This window comes from Prionailurus bengalensis, chromosome B2 (assembly GCF_016509475.1).
Source record: "Prionailurus bengalensis isolate Pbe53 chromosome B2, Fcat_Pben_1.1_paternal_pri, whole genome shotgun sequence".
NCBI classification, from domain to species: domain Eukaryota; kingdom Metazoa; phylum Chordata; class Mammalia; order Carnivora; family Felidae; genus Prionailurus; species Prionailurus bengalensis.
The window spans coordinates 100,441,936-100,466,007 of record NC_057349.1 but is presented as its reverse complement, the minus strand read 5'-3'; the positions used below and the strand labels follow the sequence as shown (position 1 = coordinate 100,466,007).

Sequence of the window (24,072 nt, the reverse complement as noted above, 5' to 3'; positions counted from 1 at the left end):
GGTGGCCGACTTCGCTCGGGTTGTGGTCTCACGGCTGGTGGGTTCAAGCCCCGTGATGGTCTCTGTGCTGACAGCTCAGAGCCTGGATCCTGCTTTGGATTCTGTGTCTCCTTCTCACTCTGCTCCTCCCCCACTCACACTGTGTCTCTCTCTCAAAAATAAAATAAAACATTAAAAAAAAAGGAAAAATATAGTATACTTGAGATTCTGTGTAATTTTGTTTTAAATCCTGTTGCATAAGAATTTCAAAATTTGTAATACTCTTTTGGGTAAAAATATGAGCATATGCAACAATCTACAAAACTGGGCATATACACATGGATTTTGTCATCAAAACCGTTTTTAAAATTCAGAATATAAAGGGGCACCTGTGTGGCTCAGTCTGTTAAGCAGCCAACTCTTGATGTTGGCTAAGGTCATGACCTCACAGTTCATGGGATCGAGCCCCATGTAGGGCTATATGCTGACATTGTGCAGCCTGCTTGCGATGCTCTCTCTCCCCCTTTCTCTCCTCTCCCCTGCTCATGCTCTGTCTCTCAAAATAAATAAATAAACTTAAAAAATATTAGAATATAAAACAATCTCAAGCACACAACAAACATCCACGTTCCCACTCCCTAGATTTTTTGTATGTGAACATACTGCCATACATAGTCCAGAGCCTTTTTAAAGAAATAAAACATTACAGATGCAGGTGTAGTCCCCCTATCGGTCAGGATTCAGTTATAGAAAATAGCTATTTTCAACAGAAAGGATTTAATGCAGGGAATCGGGTGCTTACAGAATCGCTGGAGGTTGGAAGGGCAAGCTTCAGGCCAGGCTTCCAGGAATGACCCCAGAGCAGCACCAAAGAACAGGATGCCAAAAAAGCTGCTTCCTCCGTCACAGTGGGAGAGGCAGAAGATCAGAAAGCCATCAGAGAACCCTCCATTCAAGGCCATGTCGCCACCGTATAGTCCAGGATCAGGAAGCCACCAGTGCTGCAATTATTGGGTCCATTCTGTGCCTGCTGGATCTGCACTGGCCAACAATGGATGCCTCTGTCCTCACCTTGACATGGGAGCTGGTAATGGGACACTGGGGTGCTTCCCCAGGAACTCAGCACCTGATGGTAGCACTAATCAACAGAAACCACAGAAGTGGCAGAAGCATATTTCCTCTGGCTTTCCAGATCTCACATGAGTGCATCTGTGTGTTCCTCTCAGTACAATGTTCATGGGAATACTGGTAACCAAAACAAAAATAATACTAATAATAACATGTAACAATGTGGTAGAAACTTCATTAAAAGCTCCTCAAAATCAGATTTTCATCCATATATTAACAACATAAATACTTAAACCTACACAGCCTTTTCTACCTTTTGATACATAATGAACTGTTCTCTACCATGAGTTAAAAATCCTGTCTTTTTATCTGAATGCCTATAACACCAACCTTGTATGTCAACCATTATATTCCTTTTTTCTTTGGAGACCAGGTCTGCCTTGCACATACTACTTATCTTCCCAATTAGACAGTCCTTGCATGGAGAAATCGAATCTTCTCTCTGTTTCTTTTTCTTTCTTTTTTTTTTTTTTCCTGTTCATATTCTTTTATTTTTTTAATTTTATTTTTTTTTAATTTACATCCAAATTAGTTAACATATAGTGCAACAATGATTTCAGGAGTAGATTCCTTAATGCCCCTTACCCATTTAGCTCATCCCCTCCTCCACACAAACCCCTCCAGTAACCCTCTGTTTGTTCTCCATATTTAAGAGTCTCTTCTGTTTTGTATCCCTCCCTGTTTTTATATTATTTTTATTTCCCTTCCCTTATGTTCATCTTTTTTGTGTCTTAAAGTCCTCATATGAGTGAAGTCATATGATTTTTGTCTTTCTCTGACTGACTAATTTCACTTAGCATAATACCCTCCAGTTCCATCCACATAGTTGTAAATGGCAAGATTTCATTCTTTTTGATTGCCGTGTAATACTCCATTGTGTATGTATATATATATATACACATGTATATATATACATGTGTATATATATATAATATATATATAGTATATGTATATAGTATATGTATACTATATGTATATATGTATATACTATATGTATATACTATACTATATATATACTATATATACATATACATACACATATACATACCATATATATACCACATCTTCTTTATCCATTCATCAATCGATGAACATTTGGGCTTTTTCCATACTTTGGCTATGGTTGATAGCGCTGCTGTAAACATTGGGGTGCATATGTCCCTTCGAAACAGCACACCTGTATCCCTTGGATAAATACCTAGTAGTGCAATTGCTGGGTCATAGGGTAGTTCTATTTCTAATTTTTTGAGGAAGCTCCATCCTGTTATCCAGAGTGGCTGCACCAGTTTGCATTCCCACCAACAATGCAAAAGAGATCCTCTTTCTCTGCATCCTTGCCAACATCTGTTGTTGCCTGAGTTGTTAATGTTAGCCATTCTGACAGGTGTGAGGTGGAATCTCATTGTGGTTTTGATTTTTATTTCCCTTATGATGAGTGATGTTGAGCATTTTTTCATGTGTCGGTTGGCCATCTGGATGTCTTCTTCAGAGAAGTGTCTATTCATGTCTTTTGCCCATTTCTTCACTGGATTATTTGTTTTTTGGATGTTGAGTTTGATAAGTTCTTTGTAGATTTTAGGTACTAACCCTTTATCCGATATGTCATTTGCAAATATCTTCTCCCATTCTTTCGGTTGCCTTTTAGTTTTGCTGATTGTTTCCTTCACTGTGCAGAAGCTTTTTATTTTGATGAGGTCCCAATAGTTCACTTTTGCTTTTGTTTCCCTTACCTCTGGAGACGTGTTGAGTAAGAAGTTGCTGTGGCCAAGATCAAAGAGGTTTTTGCCTGCTTTCTCCTTGAGGATTTTGATGGCTTCCTGTCTTACATTGAGGTCCTTCATCCATTTTGAGTTTATTTTTGTGTATGGTGTAAGAAAGTGGTCCATGTTCATTCTTCTGCATGTCGCTGTCCACTTTTCCCAGCACCACTTGCTGAAGGGACTGTCTTTATTCCATTGGATATTCTTTCCTGCTTTGTCAAAGATTAGTTCCCATACGTTTGTGGGTCCATTTCTGGGTTCTCTATTCTATTCGATTGATCTGAGTGTCTGTTCTTGTGCCAGTACCATACTGTCTTGATGATTACAGCTTTGTAGTGAAGCTTGAAGTCCGGGATTGTGATGCCTCCTGCTTTGGCTTTCTTTTTCAGGATTGCTTTGGCTATTTGGGGTCTTTTCTGGTTCCATACAAATTTTAGGGTTGTTTGTTCTAGCTCTGTGAAGAATGCTGGTGTTATTTTGATAGGGATTGCATTGAATATGTAGATTGCTTTGGGTAGTATCGACATTTTAACAATATTTGTTCTTCTTACACAGGTCTTGCTCCCTCTTTCGACCCCTAGCACAGGTCCTTACAAATGGCAGCCTGCCGAATTACTTATTGACTGAAATTCAATGGAGCAACCCTCATCCCTCTGGCTCAGGAAAGAAATGGAGGGAGAGGAGAGAGATAGCTCACTGGTATATTCCCATAGTTCTTAAAGGCTTTCTGTCTTGCTAGGTTTGCCTTTGTAAAAAAATGAAAATTTTACCATAAATGTATTCTTTTCCAGGGACCAACTATATCATCAGCCACCTAATCGAGCGGGAGTTCCTGAGGAGTCCTTGGAGTGTCCTGCAGAGTTGAGACCACCAGCTCCCCAGGCTCCATCCCCAGCTGCTGTCCCCAGACCCCCTAGTAACCTTCCAGCCAGAGGAACTCTGAAAACAAGCAATTTGCCAGAAGAATTACGTAAGTTGTTTGCAATGTTGTTTTTCCTTCTTTTTTGTCAGGTCTTCTACTTAGGGGTCTTCTACTTGTCAGGTCTTCTACTTCATCCCTGACCTTGGGTATTCCTCATACACAGAGTGAAATAAATTTCACTTCCTTACTTTTTGCTTTAAAAAGTAACCAGCATTTTATATGAATCGTTTTTAGTGATGCTGACACTACCAGCAAAACTCACAAAATGCTTACCGTTAGATTTTCTTAAACGTATACTCCAACAACAAATAACTCCAACGCTTCTCTCTTCTAAATGATGCTCTTGAGTGGACTTGTCCCTGGGTAAATTGATTGGATGTCCATGTGGTATTGGCCAGGGACCTAGTGTTTCACCATAAATTAGCAACAGCCATCAGGAACGAGGTCATTTCCTGTAGGAATGAGCAATCTTGTTTGGAAAAAGCGGTCTCACATTCTCCATACTGTTTTACAACCAATGCAAACCAAGCCTTTTATTTAAAGAAACATTCAACTAAGTGTCAGGTGATGATTCTTTTTCCAGATTTTGCAGCCAGAACCAGAAATGTTGAAATATCACCAAAATGTTCTCATATTAAGGTCAGTCAGGACAGTAAGTTCCAGAAATCTTATGAAAACAGCCACTACTTGTGAAATTGTTATATTCTGTTGTGCTTGCTAGAGAAGTTCAGGTAATTCTAATAAGCCCTTTAGAAACCTGGGTGCTTCTTTTAACCAAACTTGAAAATTAAGCCTTCTGCATTTGCTAACTCTTATCGGGGGAATCTGTGCTCATTAGTCATTTAGGGCTCTGGAAGATATCTATGGTAAGGATCCATTGTTGTTTATCATCCAAAAAAATTTTTTTAATCTTTTCAAAATCTTATACATTTTAATCTTGAGCACTTCTGGAGAATGGATGCTGTCCTGCATAGGATATAACCCTCATGTCAATCTACAGATCATATTTATCTTACCATAATCTATAAAGGAGTCTGGAAATTCTTACCTAGGCATTGGTTGAATATTAGGCGTTAAGAATACATTGAGGGCCATCGATATGTCGGGCTGCTTAAATGAGTCAGTATGAGCATTGTACATGCTTCTATTTGAGATATTTGTTTCAAAAGTCCAGAGCCCAAGCATAGATGAATACATACAAACTCATATTTTCTCCCCAACCTTCCTTTCTTCTCCACCTCCTGCCCCAGGGACTTCCTGATATTGAGCTTGTCTCTTCCAGACTAAAAGCCAGCACACAGAGATTATTCATCTATCACATTAACATGCTACCCAGAAATTTCCCTAAGATTTTAGCCTGAGAAAACATTGGCATGCCATCCTGACTGGGTCAAGTCTGTGGGCACAATGCCATCTGTTGCTCCAGGCTGACCCAGGGAGGAGCCAGAGAATAAGTGACACTGGATGCCCAGAGGTGGAATCTGTCCTTCAAGCTGTTGAAGTTCCTACTAACATTCCCAATCCATGCTTTGGTGTACCCTCATTTCCTGGCATTTCTCCCAGCAGTGAGTGGTAAGGGGAAGGAGGTGGTAGGGAACCACCTGCTCCCTCTCCTCCCACTTGCTTTTGTTGAGCAAGAGCTCGGGGAGCAGAGAGCATCATGAAATCAAAAGAGGACACTGCTGGGTGGCCCCTTAGCAAGGTTCAGCTTCTTGGCCTGCTGTGAGAGTATTCCTCAGGCACAGTGCCAAGTGTCTCTAAGAAACCAGGAGGTGGCCTGATCTTAAGGCCCCTCAGGTTCTGGGTGATAGATGTTGTTAATGCATCGTGTGATTTTTCAGCAGACCTCCTTGGCTTGGCTCAGGCTGCCAGCACTGTTCTTCCCATGCACACTGGGCAGTCTGCAGCCCCTCGGACAGACCCCTGCCGCCCCTTGGGGCCTAGTGATGCACACAGCTGCAGGCATAAGCCCTCAGACCAACCCCAGATAAAGTTTCACTTTATAAGTCTAAAAAGACAAGAAACATTGCATACAATTTACAAGTGTTCAGAATAGAATGATTTGACTAGTTTCTAATAAATGTGAAAACTCTCTCTTAGGGAAAGTCTTTATCACTTATTCTATGGACACAGCCACGGAGGTGGTGAAATTCGTGAACTTTTTGTTGGTAAATGGCTTCCAAACTGCAGTAAGTATTTTCTCCAAAGAGAAGACTTGTGAGTACAATGAGGGGCAGCCGGGGGGGGGGGGGGCTCCGTCAGTTAAGCATCCAGCTTAGGCTCAGGACATGATCTCATGGTTCGTGACTTCGAGCGTCGTGTCAGGCCCTGTGCAGACAGCTCAGAGCCTGGAGCCTGCTTCAGTTTCTGTGTCTCCCTCTCTCTCTGCCCCTCCCCCACTCATGCGTGTGCATGCGCTTGCGCTCTCTCAGAAATAAATAAACTTAAAAAAATAATAAAGCAAGTACAATGAGAAGCAAAACAAAATAGCTGTTGAAGTTTTAAACTGTATTATCTGAGTTACGTGATGAGGAGCTAAACGCTTATAAATGTAGGTAATTATTTTCTAGATTTTAAACTCTCCAGAGTCTCCAGCAGTTACTTCTTGTGTGCTTATGGAGGGACCCTGAGAACCTCTGAACAGCCGGAACGGTGGTAGTCGGCGCTGACCACAGACGCAGCTTGGCCCCCAACGCAAAGGAAATGCCAGGCTCTTAATGCACTTTCTACCTTTGCCCTTTTTTTCTTTTTTCTTTTTTTTTTTTTTTAACCAAGCAAGTCTGCTTTGGTTGCGTTTCCTGTGATGCAGGAGGCCTCAGGCTTAACCAGGCCACCTGCTTATTGTACAAGGCCCTTCTGTCGGGCACTAGGCTGTAAGGTCTGAGGTCAAGGCCCACTGTGCACAGCTGCCTTCCACATCTTGATGCAGCAGCAGCCCCTCTGGGCAGGGAATACATGGCCTGATTCTCAGCTGGTCTCGTCTAGTTCTAGGGGAGGTAGACAACCCAGCCCTGCAGTTCACTGTGACCTTGGCCCAAGAAATCTCAGGAAGCACACACTCCTCAAGTTTCCCTGCAGTGCCTTCCAACAGCACAGCTTAAAGTCATGTAAGTTCTTCTGTAGGATAAACAAAATACCACAGGAGGCGACTCAAAGGACTGGCTTTCCTAAAACACTGAGCTCACTTCTCTTCCTTCCCAGAGGCCCCCTTTGGGTATTGAGTGATAGTAAATTCTAGAGAGTGATGAAAAATTAAGGAAAATATCTATGAATAGGAATGTGGAAGGATAAAAAGAGAATACTTAGCAACTAAATGTCAATTTTAAACATTACTTAGCGTTATTTAACAGTTTTTATTGAATTTCTCTTTATTCTATAATTTTTTTTAATAGGAGCGTCTACAAGGTTAAAAATGGATACAATTTATACATTCCAACTTACGTGACTGTATAGAAGCCAACATTTCAATTTCTCGTTTCTAGAGAAAGAAAGCACTGCGGCAACCAGGATGTAAAATCAAATTACAGGTCCTAAGGCCAACATTTGCAGAAAAGATCTTACTTTTGGTCATTTCCAAAAAAGCATACTGATTGCCCTTGGAGAAGAAGACAGGTTTTTATGAACTTAAGAGTCAGGGACGCCTTAGACGGAATTTAAATCTGTCCTTAATTTGTATCACCATGAAGCCTTGTATTAGAATCACAGAACCCCATCCTGGACAGCTAAGTTACTATATTGATACATCAAGAGTCCCTTAGTGGAGAAAAACACTTAATGGGTAATTTAAGGAAAGTTTAATGAAAGGACTATTTTCTTTTTTTTTTTTTTTTTAATTTTTTAAAAAATGTTTATTTATTTTTGAGACAGAGAGAGATACAGCATGAGCAGGGAAGGGGCAGAGAGAGAGGGAGACACAATGTGAAGCAGGCTCCAGGCTCCGAGCTGTCAGCACAGAGCCCGACGCGGGGCTCGAACTCACGAACTGTGAGATCATGATCTGAGCCGAAGTCGGACGCTTAACCGACGGAGCCACCCAGGTGCCCCGAAAGGACTATTTTCAAAGTTCTAGGTAAATTTTAAGAAATCCTCAGGGAACAGGGCATATCCTGGGCCTACAGCAACAGCAGGAAGTTGCCACCACCCCTAAGTCTAAAGAGGCAAGGGAACAGTGGCTATGGCAACCTGAAGAGGGAGGCCGTATGGGTTGCTAGGGCTGCCATGAAGTACCACATGCTTAAGCAAAAGAAATTTATTTCCTCATAGTTCTGGAGTCTGGATGTCCAAGATAAAGGTGTCAGCAAGATTGGTTTCATTACGGGCCTCTTCCTTGGTTTGCAGGTGGCCGTCTTCTTCCTGTGTCTTCACCGGTCTTCCCTCTGTGTGTCCTAATCTCTTCTAAGGACACCAGTCCTATTAGATCAGAGCCCACCCACATGACCCCATTTTACCTTAATTACCTCTCTCAAGGCTCTATCTCCAAATATAGTGACATTGAGTCAGTGGAGGTTAAGACTTCAACATGTGAGTTTTGGGGGAAACAATGTGGCCTTTAACAGCAGCTGTGTGGAAAAGTTGGCCTGACAGATGCTGTGGACTTTGGTAGAGACCTGGAGAGACAAATGAGAGATATCAAGCACATTGTGCCTCCCAGAAAGTCCACCTCAGTAGCAGGGAATAATTTAGGTGCTCAGTTAACAATAAAAATTACCATTCATTGAGTACTTACTTCAAGCCTGGCATTATGATATACCTTTTTCATAACCAATTGTTTTAATCCTCATAACCATCCGTGGAAGTAGGTTTAGTAACCACATATTACAAATAAGGATAATAAGACTTAGAGAGTTTCCATAACATTTTATTTTATTTTATTTTATTTTTATTTTTTTAAATTTTTTTTAACGTTTATTTATTTTTGGGACAGAGAGAGACAGAGCATGAACGGGGGAGGGTCAGAGAGAGAGGGAGACACAGAATTTGAAACAGGCTCCAGGCTCTGAGCCATCAGCCCAGAGCCTGACGCGGGGCTCGAACTCCCGGACCGCGAGATCGTGACCTGGCTGAAGTCGGACGCTTAACCGACTGCGCCACCCAGGCGCCCCTCCATAACATTTTAAAGTTATGCAAGCAGGAAGTGCAGAAGCCAACAGTAGAACCAAGAGTAGAGCCAAGCTGTCCGTTCCTTCTCAACCCCAACATTATATTGCTTCTGTCTCATATAATAGAAATGAATTCCTGATACAGTCACAGAGAGCTACAAGCTTTCTCGAGATTACCTCATGTGGTCATTGGCTATCAGACATTTTAAAGCAGGAATCATCCAAACCAAAAGGAAAGCCATTCTATTTTTAATGCGCCATCGGTAAAGAAACATTATATACTGTATGTGTTTGACAGTTTGGTGTTCTCGAGGCACTTTCTCGTTCCACAGGAAGATTAGAACTAGGTTGAAGAGATAAGGCAGACATAAATGAGTCATACAGTGAATGAAAGGATGTTATAATGATGTGTTAAGTGTCTAACAGCACTGGTCACAGCAGGGCTGAGTCGGGTGAGGTGAGGAGGAGGAAGTCAGCGAGTGGGGAGGAGTCACAGAGCAGGGAGGCTTGGGCTATGCTATTGGGGTGCAGGGGAGTAAAGTAGACAGGGCACATGAAACAAGAAATAAGACTGGGTCACGGATGGCATGGAGAGCTTACTGAACAGCTAGGACTTAAATGGCGGAGTGACATTTAGGACAACTGATCTGAGAACGGTGTGGCCGAACTAAATAACTCCTCCTCAAGGACACTCTCCCCGAGTCACCCATTCTTGTATATAATCCCTCTTCCAAACAAGAGCACCCTGTACACATGTACATTACTCTCTGGCTGCAGGGCAAAGCCTGAGCCCCAGAAAGGCCTTCTTATTTGGTCTTCTGAAAAAACAGAAAGTAACTGGTTTTTCTCCCCTTCAAATACTCCTTCAAAGACTTGATATTTAATATCTATCTTTTCAAGGCCCAGGAGGTTCTGCTTCTTGACTTTCATCATAAACCTTTTCCCACCATCTCAGTAATTGTTTTTGTGACTGTTCCTTGGATTTGCTCCAAGTTTCATACAATCCTTCTTAAACGTATAGATCGAAACTGGACATAATACCATAATAATGACCTGGCTAATGCAAGTAAAGCACCAGAACTATATCTCAGTACTTGCACACCACACATCCATTAAAATGCTCCAGAATCATATCGTGTTTGCCTTTCATATTACAGATATATATATATATGTGTATGTATACACACACACACACACACACACACATATATATATAGATATAGATATAATTTTTTTTTTTGCTGGCTTATATCCAATTTGGTAGTCTACTATATCTCTCAGATATTAAAAAATTTTTTTTTCAACGTTTATTTATTTTTGGGACAGAGAGAGACAGAGCATGAATGGGGGAGGGGCAGAGAGAGAGGGAGACACAGAATCGGAAACAGGCTCCAGGCTCTGAGCCATCAGCCCAGAGCCTGACGTGGGGCTCGAACTCACGGACCGCGAGATCGTGACCTGGCTGAAGTCGGACGCTTAACCGACTGCGCCACCCAGGCGCCCCAATCTCTCAGATTTTTAATACATAATTATTGTGTAGCCAAAGATACATTTTGATTTGTACCACTATATCCTAATTACGGATATTAAATACTTAAATGCCTACTAATGTTGAAATAGGGAACACTTTAAGAAAATTATATTTTGGCTTTTAGACTTATATGCTGCTCTCTGCAAAAAGTGCTCATAATTTTTTCAGTCTTAAATGCATATAGTCTCGTGTTTTCTCTTGCTCTGCAACTAGAGAAAGCTTCTCATTAAGAGCCACCTCCCATGTCTTTTTCTTGTAGATTGACATATTTGAGGATAGAATCCGAGGCATTGATATCATCAAGTGGATGGAACGCTACCTTAGAGATGTAAGTACATTCCAAAATTCTGAGCTCGTTGGCTGGTGGGAAAGACAATGTGCTTATGGGGCTATTTTATGAAAGGAGCAATTGGCAAACCCACCAAGTCCAAAGCCGAGAAAGTCCCAACAAAGCCTCCCTTGTTGGCAGCCGCGCAAAGACCTGGAAAGGAAGGATGGGGTCACCCTTCTGGACATGCACAGGCAGGAAATAACGGTCAAACCAGACACAGGTGGTTGATAACAATCAGAGCAAACAATTTTTTGACCAGAATAGGAAAGGAGGAAATGAAGGCAGGGAGTGGGGAGGGAGTGACAGAATTCAATTTAATCTGAGGCCACCCCAAGTGTTTTGCAGGATTGGGCTCCAGAGCTTTCCCCGGAGGCTCCCTGTGCAGCAACCGTCCCCCCTCCCCAATCCAGGCGCCCACTCGGAGCCCTGTGATTTGTTTTCCACTGACAGAATCTATACTGACCACTGGGACACTTTGTGCTTTAACAAGATAGAAATTGATTGCTGCCAGTGTGTCCGTGTCGGCTGCTTCAGCTGCTTCTTTTGGAGAGAGCGGTGGGGGAGAGAGTCTCAGCAGGCTGGGGTTTTGTGGCTTTTCCTTTTGTCTGCAGCCTGATGTTTGCTTTGTGTTGAAGGGGCTGCTCCTCCTGGCTGTGCTGACTCGTAAGCGCTCGTGGCACGCAGGGCAGTCAAGAGTGCAGTAACTGACAGCTTACACCCAGCTGCCAGAGGGAGGGGGCTTTTCATCGGTGATGTTCCGGAGCCTTTTTGCCACGATGCACAGTCACTTAGCGATTCTGGCTTTCATTAGACGTTTATTAGTGATGGTTGTGGACAATGGTGGGCAAAACCGCCTCCATTTAGGAGAGCTCCTCACAGAGCCATTTGCTCTGCATTTCAAGGGAGCCGGGAGGGAGACGGAGGGGAGAAGGGGAGACAGGAGCCTGTTAAGAGTGGAGGCCAGTGCCTTTCACCCTGGGCAGAGAATGAGCCAGGCCCTCCACTCTGGAGCATGTCACGACGCTTACAGTCCTGCTGGCCAGTTTCCAGCCTGCCTTCACCAAATGGACCACACTTTACACTTCCATAAACATGCTTTCTCTCTCATTAACAGAAGACAGTGATGATAATTGTAGCAATCAGCCCCAAATACAAACAGGATGTGGAAGGTGCTGAATCACAGCTGGACGAGGATGAGCATGGCTTACATACTAAGTACATTCATCGAATGGTGAGTGGTGGGGGGACCGCAGCACCTCGCCGCCCCTCGGAGAGGGGCGCTTTCTTCTGTGAAGGCCTGTCCTTCACTAGAAACCAACTGAAGGCGGCATGATGATGGGTGAAGAAGCCCAGGCAGCAGTGGGGGGTGTTGGTTCTGGCTCTGTCTTAAGTGACCACGTCTCTGGGGCTCCGTTCCTATCAGGAGCAAGGGGAGATTCACATGTGCTCTGGAACGTCCAAGGCTCTGGAAAACAGTGCTCTGCTGACTTGGTTGTTTACCAACAAATGTGAAGTCCCAAGAGGGCAGGGGACAGGGCTGTGCGGAGAGCAGGCTCCTGCATCTGTGTCCTATTCTGACCCCTGCCTCACCAGAGAGGCAGAGTAGCATAGTGAAAAGGACCCGTGCTGTTGTGTCAGATAGACCCGGTTCAAATTCTGCTTCCTCATGTATAGTTGTGTGACTGCGGGCCAACTGCTTAAGCTTCTCTGTGCCTCCATGTCCCTAATCATAAAATGGGTCACTAATACTTACAGTGTTGTAAAGATCGAATGAAATCGTTCGTGACGAACATATCGATGCTCACATCAAGGGAAGGGACTGTTCTTAGCTCATGATAGATGAGCAACCATCCACGGCCACACCTAAACTATGGGATCTGGTCAAACTAAAACCAGTGGGAAAAATTTGTAGGAAGTTAGGCGTGCTCAGCATCTGGCAAAACATTCTGACCGAAAATACCACCCAGCTTTGGAATTGGCTGTTTTGTGAGCTAGCAATCTCCCTGCTTTCCAGGATTACAGAGATGCTGTGGAGATGGTCCCTGCTTGACTAGGGCGCTGGACTAGACTTGTGACTTTCAAAATGTCCTGCGGGTCAAAATGTCCCCGATGGACTCTCACAGGTGCTGGGGGTCAGGGCGGCTCTGGGCCTCCAACCCCAACTCAGCCACAGCTGGTTTGCTTTTCTCAGGCTTGTTTACCAAGGATTTTGAGATTTGAAAAGGCTTGAAATCCACTGGACTAGAACTTGTAAGCTCCATTTCAACGGTAACATTCCACAGGCACCTGGAATGCGCAGAAAGGATCACTGACTAAGACAGGAAGATGAGGCAAGACACCGAAGTGGCCCCGACAGAATAAGTAAGCAGCACAAGGCAGGACACAGGCAGGCAAGGGACATGCAGCTTTACCTCAGCGGAAGCTGACTTAAGTCCAGGTCTGTCCTGGGATCAGGAGCACAGGAAAAAGGCAGAGTGGGTGGGGGTTCCCCATCTGTCTCCTCTTCTACCAAGTGCCGACCACTTGTGCGAGTTCAGAACCAACCCAAGGCAAGGTGGTGAGGTCAGAGAGTAAGGCCAGGGAATCAGGAGCGAAGCCTCCCCCCTGTTCATCCTCTCCCAGTCTGACAGCCCCCCGGGGGTTGGACAGGGCCCAGAAAAGGGTCACGGCTGGCTGCGGGTGCTGCCATCCCTTGGCTGTCTGCTGCATGTCTGGCTGGCCCCAAAGCACTCAATGTCCTGTCTGCATCTCTAGGAACCTGCCAGTCCTGGGAGCTGACAGCTGGTGTGTGGGAAGGGCTCCAGGTCCCTGCCAGTTCCTGAGGAAACCTGTCAAGGTCTGCTGGTGTGTGGCCACGCCAGGCAGTAAAACGCAGCTCAACCTCAGAGTTTGTCTGACTGTGCCCAGCCATGAACCAGATTGTCTCCAAACTCAGTGTCTGGGGACATGGATGTCTTGGGCCCTTCCTTATCACTGAAGGAGTTGAAGAGGCCTGATACAGAAGTGCCTTCCTGCCCAACTGGCTGACCTCCAGGTCCCCTCCAGGCAGCAGAAACCTCTAGGACAGAGGGAGTGAAAAGGTACCCAGGAGTAACCGCATTATAGAGCCAGTGACTTCACGAAAAGCCGGTATCTGGAAATACGAGAGAACTATAATCTGCTGCTGCTGTCTGGCCCGCCGGCAGGCTGGGTAGCCTAGCAGACAAGCAAAATTTTAGAGACAGGGTCCTGGGAAGTCAGAGGTGAAATCCAGTTCTTTACTTTTAGCTTCTAAACCCTGTGCCCTTCCTTTCACGTGTTTGTCCTGATGATTGGTGCTTTCATTTGCACTGTACGTGGGTCATTTTAAAATATGCTTTTGGTCCTCTGGATTTTAAAAGACAGCGGTTCTGAGAAAACACCGTGTGGGGCATTTGTGTGTGGTGTGTGTGTGTGTGTGTGAGTGCGCACGCGTGAGACCGTGTTTGTGGGTTTCTATGGTGACTTCAATAACCAACTGTCACCACTGTCACTTCTCTGTCCTGTTTGTATTCCCCTGCACAATGAAGATTTCTCAGTTTTAAAAATCAATTGGAAGATGAGATACTTGGGGACACATAATTCCTCATCTCCTTGTCATCAGATGACTGACTGAGAGCTTTGTGCTGGTCACAGGATTGGGAAGACTCCCAGCTCCGCTCATCTTGAAAATTCTGGTTTTGATACAGTTCTTGGCAGCTGAGTCTTTTGGGGCCACAGCAGTGTCAGAGCAAACTGGAACCGTGTGGGGAACCTACATGTTCTGTGGCAGGCAGAGCTCCTCACGGTTGACACCCCCCCCCGCCCCACCCAGCCTCATCTCCCATCCCCTCCCTAGCCCATCCTGTGCTCTAGCCACAAAGCATTGTTGGCTGGCCCCAACCCCACTAAAATTCTTTCACACCTCCAAAGGTTTGCTCTTGCTGTTTCATCTGCTGGGAGTGTCCTTCCCCTCTCCCCCACTTCCTCTGCCTGATCAAATTATTCTTGTCCTCCAGTATCTAAGTGACACATCCCCTGTAACTCTTCAAATCACTGATGCAGAATGGATGGCCCCCATTTTGGCCTTCCACAGCAATTTGTTTAAACTTTTCACACTGCACCGTGGTTGGCAATTTACCCTTCTTCCTCCGCACCAATCTGCTGACTTTCGGAGGATAGGGATTGTATCCGTAGTGTTCCGGTAAACTGGTTCTCAAAAAAAAAAAAAATCCTGATTTGTAGCATTTCCCCATTTCCATGGTATAAATACTCTCATTAGGGCCCATTTCAAGCTACCAGTGTAAAATCACTGAACAAGGAATTAGGAATGGATGCATACAACTGGCTTTTGTGAGCAGATAGGAGCCAGCTCAGCACACCCTGGAGGGTATCCTAATCCTTGAAACCCAAGGTCGAGCACTGAGTGTGATGTTTAACAGGCCTTCAACAAATGATTCGTGTGTATGGCATGCATGTGTCATGGGGGGCACCTGACAGGCGAAGTGTGTGGCCCTCGAAATCAGAATAAAAACGCTGTGTGGGCCTTGCATGATTGTGGGTGCCATTAACTCCTCCTCCTCATTCCTGAAATCAAACTTTCACATTCCTTCTGTTCCAGATGCAGATTGAGTTCATAAAACAAGGAAGCATGAATTTCAGATTCATCCCTGTGCTCTTCCCAAACGCTAAGAAGGTAAACAAAGAAATAAGCACACAAACAAACAAACCTCAACAATTCGAGCTTTGCTTTGTCTGCTATCTGGGATTTTAAGTGGAAAAGCTTGTGAACTCTTTATCAGTCGTTAGAGATAACAGTGTTACCAGAAAGATCCACAGGTCGTAGAGCACTCAGCTCAGCTGCATGGATCAGGAAGGTTTTAAGACGTTATCTGATAGACCATCGCTGCCCTAATTGTTCAAACAGCCATTACACACAAAGAAGTAGTTTGTGTTTTAACTCATGAGAGAAAAAGAGGCTGTTCATCTGATACTTCTTATCTCTTGTACATAAAAGTCAAGATATGTACATTTTTTGCTGACTAGCCACAGAAGTCTTTTGGTGCACATAGCTCAGCTCTCAAACCTGTAGATGAAAGGAATTAAATCTACACAGTTGCCAAAGTGAGCTTTGCTGTGGTTCCTATGTGGGTTTTTGCCCCAGAAGAGCATGCCAGCAGGTTAGGGGAGGGAGGACAGAAACCATCTGAAGCCACGTTCCAGGCTTGGCAAAGGGAAGACAGAGGTGTGGTGGATGTCTTGAGAGTTGGAGCACAGCACCCTGAGCCCAGGCCCAGCTGCACCCTGGAGGATCCCTAAATGTCAGGGCTGCCTTGAGACTCAGGTGCTGAAGGAGGGAGAGTCCAGCTGATACGAATGGGATGCCTCCAGTTACAAAGCTCACACCCTATGCGATGGTATGCATGTCCATCCCTTGCCCAGGCTCTCAAAGCCCCACTGCAGCATCTCCTGACTGGTCTCCCTCCCTAGCCATCGTCTGCACCGCCGTGCAGAGGAACATCCAAAATGTAGATCTCCCCTGTCTCGCCCCAGCTTAGAAATCGTGTGGCGGATGCCAACCAACCACGGGATCATATCCACCTTTCTTAGCGTGACAGATGAGGCCCCTGAGAAGAGGGCTGTGCCCACATGCTCAGTCTCCTCTCCCGACCGTGTGCACAGTGACTATGCTCGGGTCGTACTGGGCTATTTCAGCATGCCCTCACACCTGCCGTGTTTTTTCATGTTTCTGTGCCTGCGCACTTTCTGTTCCCCCCGCTTACAATGCCCTTCCCTGACTTGTCTGTATAGTCAACTCTTGCCTATCCTTATATCACCCAATCTGTCTAGCCTCTCCTGACTTCTCGTCCCCTTTGCCAATACTCTTGAGCTCTCTCAGTCGTAGTGCCTTGAGTCAATGTGGTTGGGGGTGGATGCACTGTTGGGAATATGGTGATGGAAAAGGAGACCGACTTTTAGTTGGTTTTATTAATGTTTTTAAAACTTCGTCAGACAGTCCCTTGTGGCCTGTGCTCCCACCTCCTGCCCCCTTGGTACACTATTGCCTAGAAAATAGTTTCTTTACATCTTCATTCACATTCCAACATTAGACTGTGAACTCCTCAAGACAGTAACTGTGTCTTTTCCTTTGGGTGTCATCAACACCTAGCACCATGCCTGACACGTAGCACGTGCTACTTCTGGGTGTATCCGGCAGTCCCCAAAGGGATCCCATCTCCTCAGAGAAAAGCCTACAAGGCCCCATGGGACACGGGCCCCCCTACTTCCAGACCTCCTCTCCTACTCTATTGCACTCACTCCTCTCTCTCTGGCCACACTGGCCTGTTGCTCCTTGAACAGGCCAGGCACGCCCCCGTCACAGGGCCTCTGCACTGTCTGGACCCAGACATCCACAAAGCTGGCCCCTTCTGCTCTTTTAGGTCTTTGCTCATTTTCTCTGTGAGACCTTTCCTATACACTCTGTTTAAAAAAAAAAATTTTTTTTTTAATGTTTATTTATTTTTGACAGAGAGAGAGAGAGAGACAGAGCATAAGCAGGGGAGGGACAGAGAGGGAGGGAGACACAGAATCTGAAGCAGGCTCCAGGCTCTGAGCTGTCAGCACAGAGCCTGATGCGGGGCTCAAACCCATGAACTGTGAGGTCATGCCCTGAGCCAAAGTCGGACGCTCAACCGACTGAGCCATCCAGGCGCTCCTCCTACACGCTCTGTTTAAAGCTGCAACCTTTCAGCCCTGCCCCAGCACTCCCCAGTCCCTTTCTCTGTTTCATTTTTCTCCAAGGCATGTATCACCATCAAACACACTATACGTTTTCCTGATTCGTCGTCTGTCTGTCCATGCCACAGCAGACAGAATGTCCACTCCACGAGGGCGGTCAGAAAGCGCACCCTCACGATCCCCGGCTCACGCTTTGTGCTTTTTGCCTGCTAACAGATCTGCTGGGCTCCTGCTGCTGCAGGCCAGATCTGTGGCTGAAACGAATTAGATTAAGCCCCTAGCCTTGGCATTCTTCTGAAGCCACGAAGGAATTCCCATCACTCTGCGTGACCTCTGTCCTACCCCTTTTATGTGAGGGTGGTGAAAAGCACGTTGAAATGCAAAGGGCAGGTAGCCTGGGAGGCTGACAGAAAACGCCGCGCACATGTGGTTTCCATAATGAGATATTCAGCTTGTACGCGGAGCCAGGAGAGGCTCACATGCTAGCCCTTTCCAAAAGCAAAACAGCACAACTCCCTGGATAGTTCGGCAGGGAACGCCCATGCAGGGAAAGCCGTAGATGTTTGGGAACGGAGCCGGGGATCTGGAATCCAGGTTTTTCTCTAATGGCCTTTACTCCTGTCATTCTCTCTCCCATAGGAGCATGTGCCCACCTGGCTTCAGAACACTCACATCTACAGCTGGCCCAAGAATAAAAAAAACATCCTGCTGCGGCTGCTCAGAGAGGAAGAGTACATAGCCCCTCCCCGGGGGCCTCTGCCCACCCTTCAGGTGGTACCCTTATGACCCCCACCATCCCCAGAGCCCCAGGGCCATGCTGTGTGTGTGTGCTTACAAGCACTCTTCTAGCAGAGGCTGTTCCTTTGCAGGCCCTCTCAGAGGGCTCCCCCCGACCCCAGAAAACCTGTTCTGCAGAGCATTCTTCCTCCAGAGACCTCCTTTCAGACAGAGGCCATGTTGCTCTGCCTTCCCTACTGCTAACACCCACGGCATGTTGCTCCTAACTGTCTGATGTGTCCATTCTGGGCCTCTCACTGCTTAGCGAGTAGATCATATAAATGATGTTGCGATAAATGTAAACGGACCACAAACGCTCTCCCATCGCTTAGGGCTATTTTTATGAGTTAGCCAGATGTTCTTGTGTCCTCAGACCAACCTGATTCGTGTACAGATAATAAAATGTTTACTCTTTTGTAAGACTGTATTTTACTTATCTCAAAGGAGATAGATGTGTATTAATTCCTGATGAGATGGGCAGTTGCTTCCAGGGATGTTAGTAAAGTTGCTTAGATATAATATTAGATACATGTAACAGACTAGTCTGTATTAAAGGATTAGAGCCAGATAGTTGAACAATCCCTTTTCACATAATCTTGAAAGCTTTATTGTTGCAGTAGAACTTTTTAACAAAACCACTTGTGCAACCACCGTGATATGTGTATATCTAAGAATATCCTCTATGGTCAGGAGTGGCCGTGGATGTAGAAGTTTGGCTGGAATGGTGGTTTGTGTTCTAGTCTTGCTTCTATCACTAACTAGCCATGTGACCTTAGGCAAGTCCTTTCACTTTTCTGAAACCCCGAGGACTCCGTTATAAACTGACATGGACAGGGGTGCCAGGGTGGCTCAAGCACTTAAGTGTCCCACTTTTAATCTCAGTTCAGGTCTTGATCTCAGGGTCATGAGTGCAAGCTCCTTGTTGTGCTCTGTGCTGGGATGAAGCCTACCCAAAACAAAATCACATGGACAGATGTACCTCTAACGGCCCTAAATGGTTGAAGGTCTGGGACCTAAGTTCTAAATACTCTTTTGAGGAATGACTGAGTTGTCATAATTGTATCTCCCAGAGGATAAATTTACATTTTCTTAACAAGGACATTTTCTTCTTTTTTTTTTTAAAAATTTTTTTTAACTTTTTTTTATTTATTTTTGGGACAGAGAGAGACAGAGCATGAACGGGGGAGGGGCAGAGAGAGAGGGAGACACAGAATCGGAAACAGGCTCCAGGCTCTGAGCCATCAGCCCAGAGCCTGACGCGGGGCTCAAACTCACAGACCGCGAGATCGTGACCTGGCTGAAGTCGGACGCTTAACCGAGTGCGCCACCCAGGCGCCCCCATTTTCTTCTTTTTAAAATCTCTTCTCTTTAAATCTCTCCAGTCCCTCACATGCATAATTTTAGAAACACGTACACCTTGCTCATCTGATTCCAAAAAACACACAAACATACCTGTATATGAAGTATGTGTATAATCTACATAAACTATTGAGCAAGGTGGCATTATGTTAATTATGGCCTAAGTAGTAAGCTAATAAGATTCTTGGTGGGGGGTGGAGGGGTGCTACTGCTTCCTGTTACCGATCTATCTAATCTCTTAAACAAGGCTCAATTGTGCTGTGAGATAGTTCAACCTTGGTATGTCGCCACAGAGAAAAGACAAATATGTACCAACTATAAATAAGCAAGTTTGCTAATGAATTGTAAAGAACGCTAGTTTCATTTACGTTGTAACCTAGAGGTCTTCTGGGTGGTAAGGTGAATGTCTTTGTGTTGAAAAAAAAAAAATAGGGAAAGGATAAAAGCTAGTATCCCTTAAGGAATCATTTGTAAGACGAACACAAGCATCTTTAGCTCCATAGCATTTGAGACCCGGTTGAACTCTCTCTTGTTTGATTAACTCAAAATGCCTAAGAAAACACCCCAAACAAGTCTTTGGGACTTCAAGTCTTTCTTTTTAAATCTTTTTTGGAGGTGACACGATCATTAAGGATTCACACCCTTGTAAATAAAATGACATTCGTAATTACTACCCTCAAATGTGTCTAGTTTGCAAGGTTTAACAATGGGACGTTGTTACCCCTCCTCCCTTCGGAGACCTGTCCTGAGCCCTCAGCCACTGTTCCTACCCGGGGTTATTCCCCGGTGTTCCACAAACATTCATTAAAGTGTTACAGCTGGGAGCACTGGTAGCAAAACAAACAAACAAAAAGTAAACACACACACACGTACAACACCTGGCCAAGTGATGAAAGTTGGACCCTTGAAGTTTCTAAGAAATTTGATGACCACGGATATCAAAGGAATTTTAACAACTATTATAGAGCACTGACACTAGGATTAACACTTGGTTTATTTAGATGTTATCCCTGTCCTCTGCGTTCATCTGCAGATATTTTGGGGGTGGAAGTGAGGTAGGGCTGACTCAGTAAAAATAACCCTTTAGCCTCAAGGCTTGATTCAGACCAAAACTGATTTTAGCGGTAAGGTGTGCACAATGCAAGGTCAGATTCTTAAGTCTAATATTTAGTGACTCACTTAAAATTTGAAATGTAATTTTTTAATTTCAGTGACCAGCTTCAAAATCTATGCCGAGTTCCTTTGACTTCTGTATCATTTAATGGCATCTCAGTGCATGGCTACAATCTAAGTATTGGACTGGCTACTTCTCAGTTCAGTGCTCAGAAAAATTATTGTTGTTGATACCCTTTTCTTTTTTTTTTTTTCCTATTAAAGAAATCACCTACTTAAAGATTGGGTTTTTCTTAGTCATCTCAGCAAGGGAGGAAAGCCCCCGGCTCTGAGCACTCCAGACCTTGTTTCATGATGTTTTGCCAAGAGCATTTTTCTTAACCTCAGCCACTTCATTAGCCACCTCCACCCACTTTGCCAAACACCCCATTGTCACCATCACCTTTGCCAAAGGGATTGCAAAAGTCCTGTGATCATTGGGAAATGATCCAGAAAGAGTTTCTCAAAACTCAAAACAGGATCTTTCTGTTTCTTCCTAATGAACCAAGAAGAATCAGTGAGACCCACCTCCTAGCGGCAAATGAAAAGAGGAGGAAGGTTAGACTGTGGGAAAATGGCACAAAGAAAAAACGCCTCTCATCCTGAAGAATTAGGCACTACGTTTCAAGATCAGTGGCTCTATATGAGCCCACGAAATAAACTAAAACAAAAACCAGAAAGGAAGAAAGAAAGCACAGAAATAAATGTAATTCTTAAATCACTTATTTCTGGAACCATTTGGAATTTTCCATCTGAAAAGGACCCGGGAAATCCAGCACCTCTGCAGTGTGGTTTCATGCATAGAAAAGTGGGACCCACAGACACCTAAGCTTGTTTAAGTTCGCCCTGCGGCTAGAACCCAGAGAGCCTGATTTCTAGTCTGCAGACCTTTGTTTGAGAAACCTAGAAGGCTTTCTGGCTTTTGGTTGTAGATTTGTTCAACAAATGACCCAGGGTCTCCTGGAGGTAAACTGAGCCTCGTGAAAGAAGGACGCCTGAGGGAAGATGCATCTCTGTCCTCTGGTGGCTGGAGGATTAAATGATCATGTTGCAACTTGTTCTGTGGGAAATTCTTGGGGGAATTAATTATTGCTGTGATTATATGGAGTGTAACTTTTCTTGAAGTAGTGTGGCATATTTATTTTATACTAGTATTATATAAAACCAAAGCACAATTGAAAAGATCTTGGCACCTCCCTGAAGCTTCCAGATACAATCTGCTATTAGATCGATTTTGTTTCAGTTTTATCTGGCCAATCTCCAAGGCAAAAACAATGAAACGTGCTTTTATTTTTTAAATACTGTGGTATTCATCTTTCCCTCCTGCTTCTGATTCTATAAGAGTAGCGCTTGTTGGAATAATACATAGCTGTTTGGAAAACGCATTACCTTTCAGAAGAAACAAGGAGAAAGGTGTGGGTTATAACTCTCCTGTGGGTGGGGGGAGGCTTCAGGAAAGGTACGTTTTATCAGGAAGCACAGCAACAACACTAAAGAGCCTCGCCCAAAAGGCTAGCAATGGTCCTAGGACAGGAACATAGTTCCTAAGGTAGCATGTTCCTAACTTCGTGCTGATTTGTTCCATTTTCTTTTTTCTTTAAAAATTTTTTTTCTCTTTTTTAACGTTTATTTATTTTTGAGACAGAGAGAGACAGAGCATGAACGGGGGAGGGGCAGAGAGAGGGAGACACAGAATCGGAAGCAGGCTCCAGGCTCTGAGCGATCAGCCCAGAGCCCAACGCAGGGCTCAAACTCACCGACCGTGAGATCGTGACCTGAGCTGAAGTCGGAGGCTTAACCGACTGAGCCACCCAGGTGCCCCTCTTTAAAAATTTTTTTAATGTTTATTTAGTTTTGAGAGAGAGAGAGCACGAGGTGGGGGAGGGGCAGAGAGAGAGGGAGACACAGAATCTGAAACTGCTCCAAACTCTGAGCTGGTCAGCACAGAGCCCGATGGGGGCTCAAACCCACAGAAAGTGAGATCACGGCCTGAGCCAACGTCAGACGTTCAATTGACTGAGTCACCCAGGTGCCCCTGATTTGTTCCATTTTCTATCGGAAAAAGCTTTTGGATAGAATCGCAGCGTACTTGGTAGGGGCTGGGAAGCTTTCACGGACCCTGGGCAGTCGTGTGCTGCCCACTCGCCTACATGGACCACAGCCCCTCCACCTGTGACTGCATTTGCTCCCAAGTCCTCAGCCTCAAGCAGAACAGGTGGGACCTGTAAGAGCAGCACTCCGTGTAGCCGAGTTCCGTATTTGACTTCTCAAGGAGCATATGAGCATGGGTCTAGGTCACACTTCCCGGGGCCTTTAGGAAGTGGTATTTGAGCCTTTGCTAAACAATAAGGGCATCTTGGACCAAAGTGTACCTGGGAGAAGTGTGCTGGGCCTCCCTGCTCTTTTCTAGAAACACTCGCGGGGAAGGAATAATTGCAGCCCCCAGATCTCCCAGCACTTGTAACGAAAGCCACCAGGGCACACATTTCTTGTCCCTTGCCTGACCTCCCTCTGCTCCCTTCACCAGGAAGGCGCTGATGGTTGACGGCAGCTGGGGAAAGACACGGGAGAGGGAGGGAGAAGGCGCTTGAGAGAACTCATGCCTGATGGATCCCATTAGGCTTAGTGTGCAAAGCAAGTTGAGATGAAGTAGCTGCTCTGGTATGCGTCCAAACTGCTGTTCTATTTTTAGTCTCTCCCGCGTGCTTCTTAGCCCCGCATTGTCCGCCTGGGCACCTGGATCGGCAGCAAAACATGGAACTGAGCCACTCATTTGTAAAACTGGAAGGAAGGAGGCCATTGATGCAGGGCTCGTTTATCGCTGACGGGGAAGGGGGACCTGGAATGTTAATGAGGACGGCTCTCTGAAGCATGCCTTCACGGTTAGCTAGGAGTTCAAAGGAGAAGGGAGCCTCAGTCCTGCTCCCAACAAATGTAAACCGTTGATAGAGGGAAGGAGAAATCAATTATGCTGTCGCGGGCTTCCATGGCATTGTGTTGGAGTTGTTAGAAAAGGTAGGACAAGGACCAGATCTCAAAAGGAAACAAAGCCACATGGCCTTGAAGTATAACGAGTTTGCCATGGCAACTGATGGAAATGAGCCTCCCGGGCACTGAGCAGGTGTGTTATCTTACAGAATAAACATACTTCTCTCACTCCCTGGTTTTTATAATAAAACCTGTGTTTGGATTACTTTCCCCTCCTCTTTGTTACCCGGAGAAGTTGGCTGTTGCTCAATCGGCCCAAGGCTCTGGTGAAGGGAAACGTAATCAGTGTTATCAAAAGGGCGGCTGTAAAA

At 45.1% G+C, this 24,072-nt stretch overlaps 1 protein-coding gene across 2 annotated transcripts in view; it reads left to right on the top strand.

Annotated features, from left to right (window-relative positions):
• The window catches only part of TRAF3IP2 (TRAF3 interacting protein 2), a 47,756-nt gene extending 29,074 nt beyond the window's left edge, over window positions 1-18,682 (top strand). The window contains exons 5-10 of one of the 2 annotated variants that reach the window (XM_043592127.1): window positions 3,659-3,837; window positions 5,890-5,978; window positions 10,679-10,747; window positions 11,865-11,981; window positions 15,369-15,443; window positions 18,125-18,682. In XM_043592127.1, coding sequence (XP_043448062.1) covers window positions 3,659-3,837; window positions 5,890-5,978; window positions 10,679-10,747; window positions 11,865-11,981; window positions 15,369-15,443; window positions 18,125-18,271 — 676 coding nt within the window. In that variant the 3' untranslated portion in view covers window positions 18,272-18,682. Of the gene's footprint in view, window positions 1-3,658; window positions 3,838-5,889; window positions 5,979-7,804; window positions 7,859-10,678; window positions 10,748-11,864; window positions 11,982-15,368; window positions 15,444-18,124 lie in introns of those variants that run through there. The other variant, XM_043592128.1, reaches the window with a different exon arrangement.
• Window positions 18,683-24,072: the final 5,390 nt, after the last annotated feature.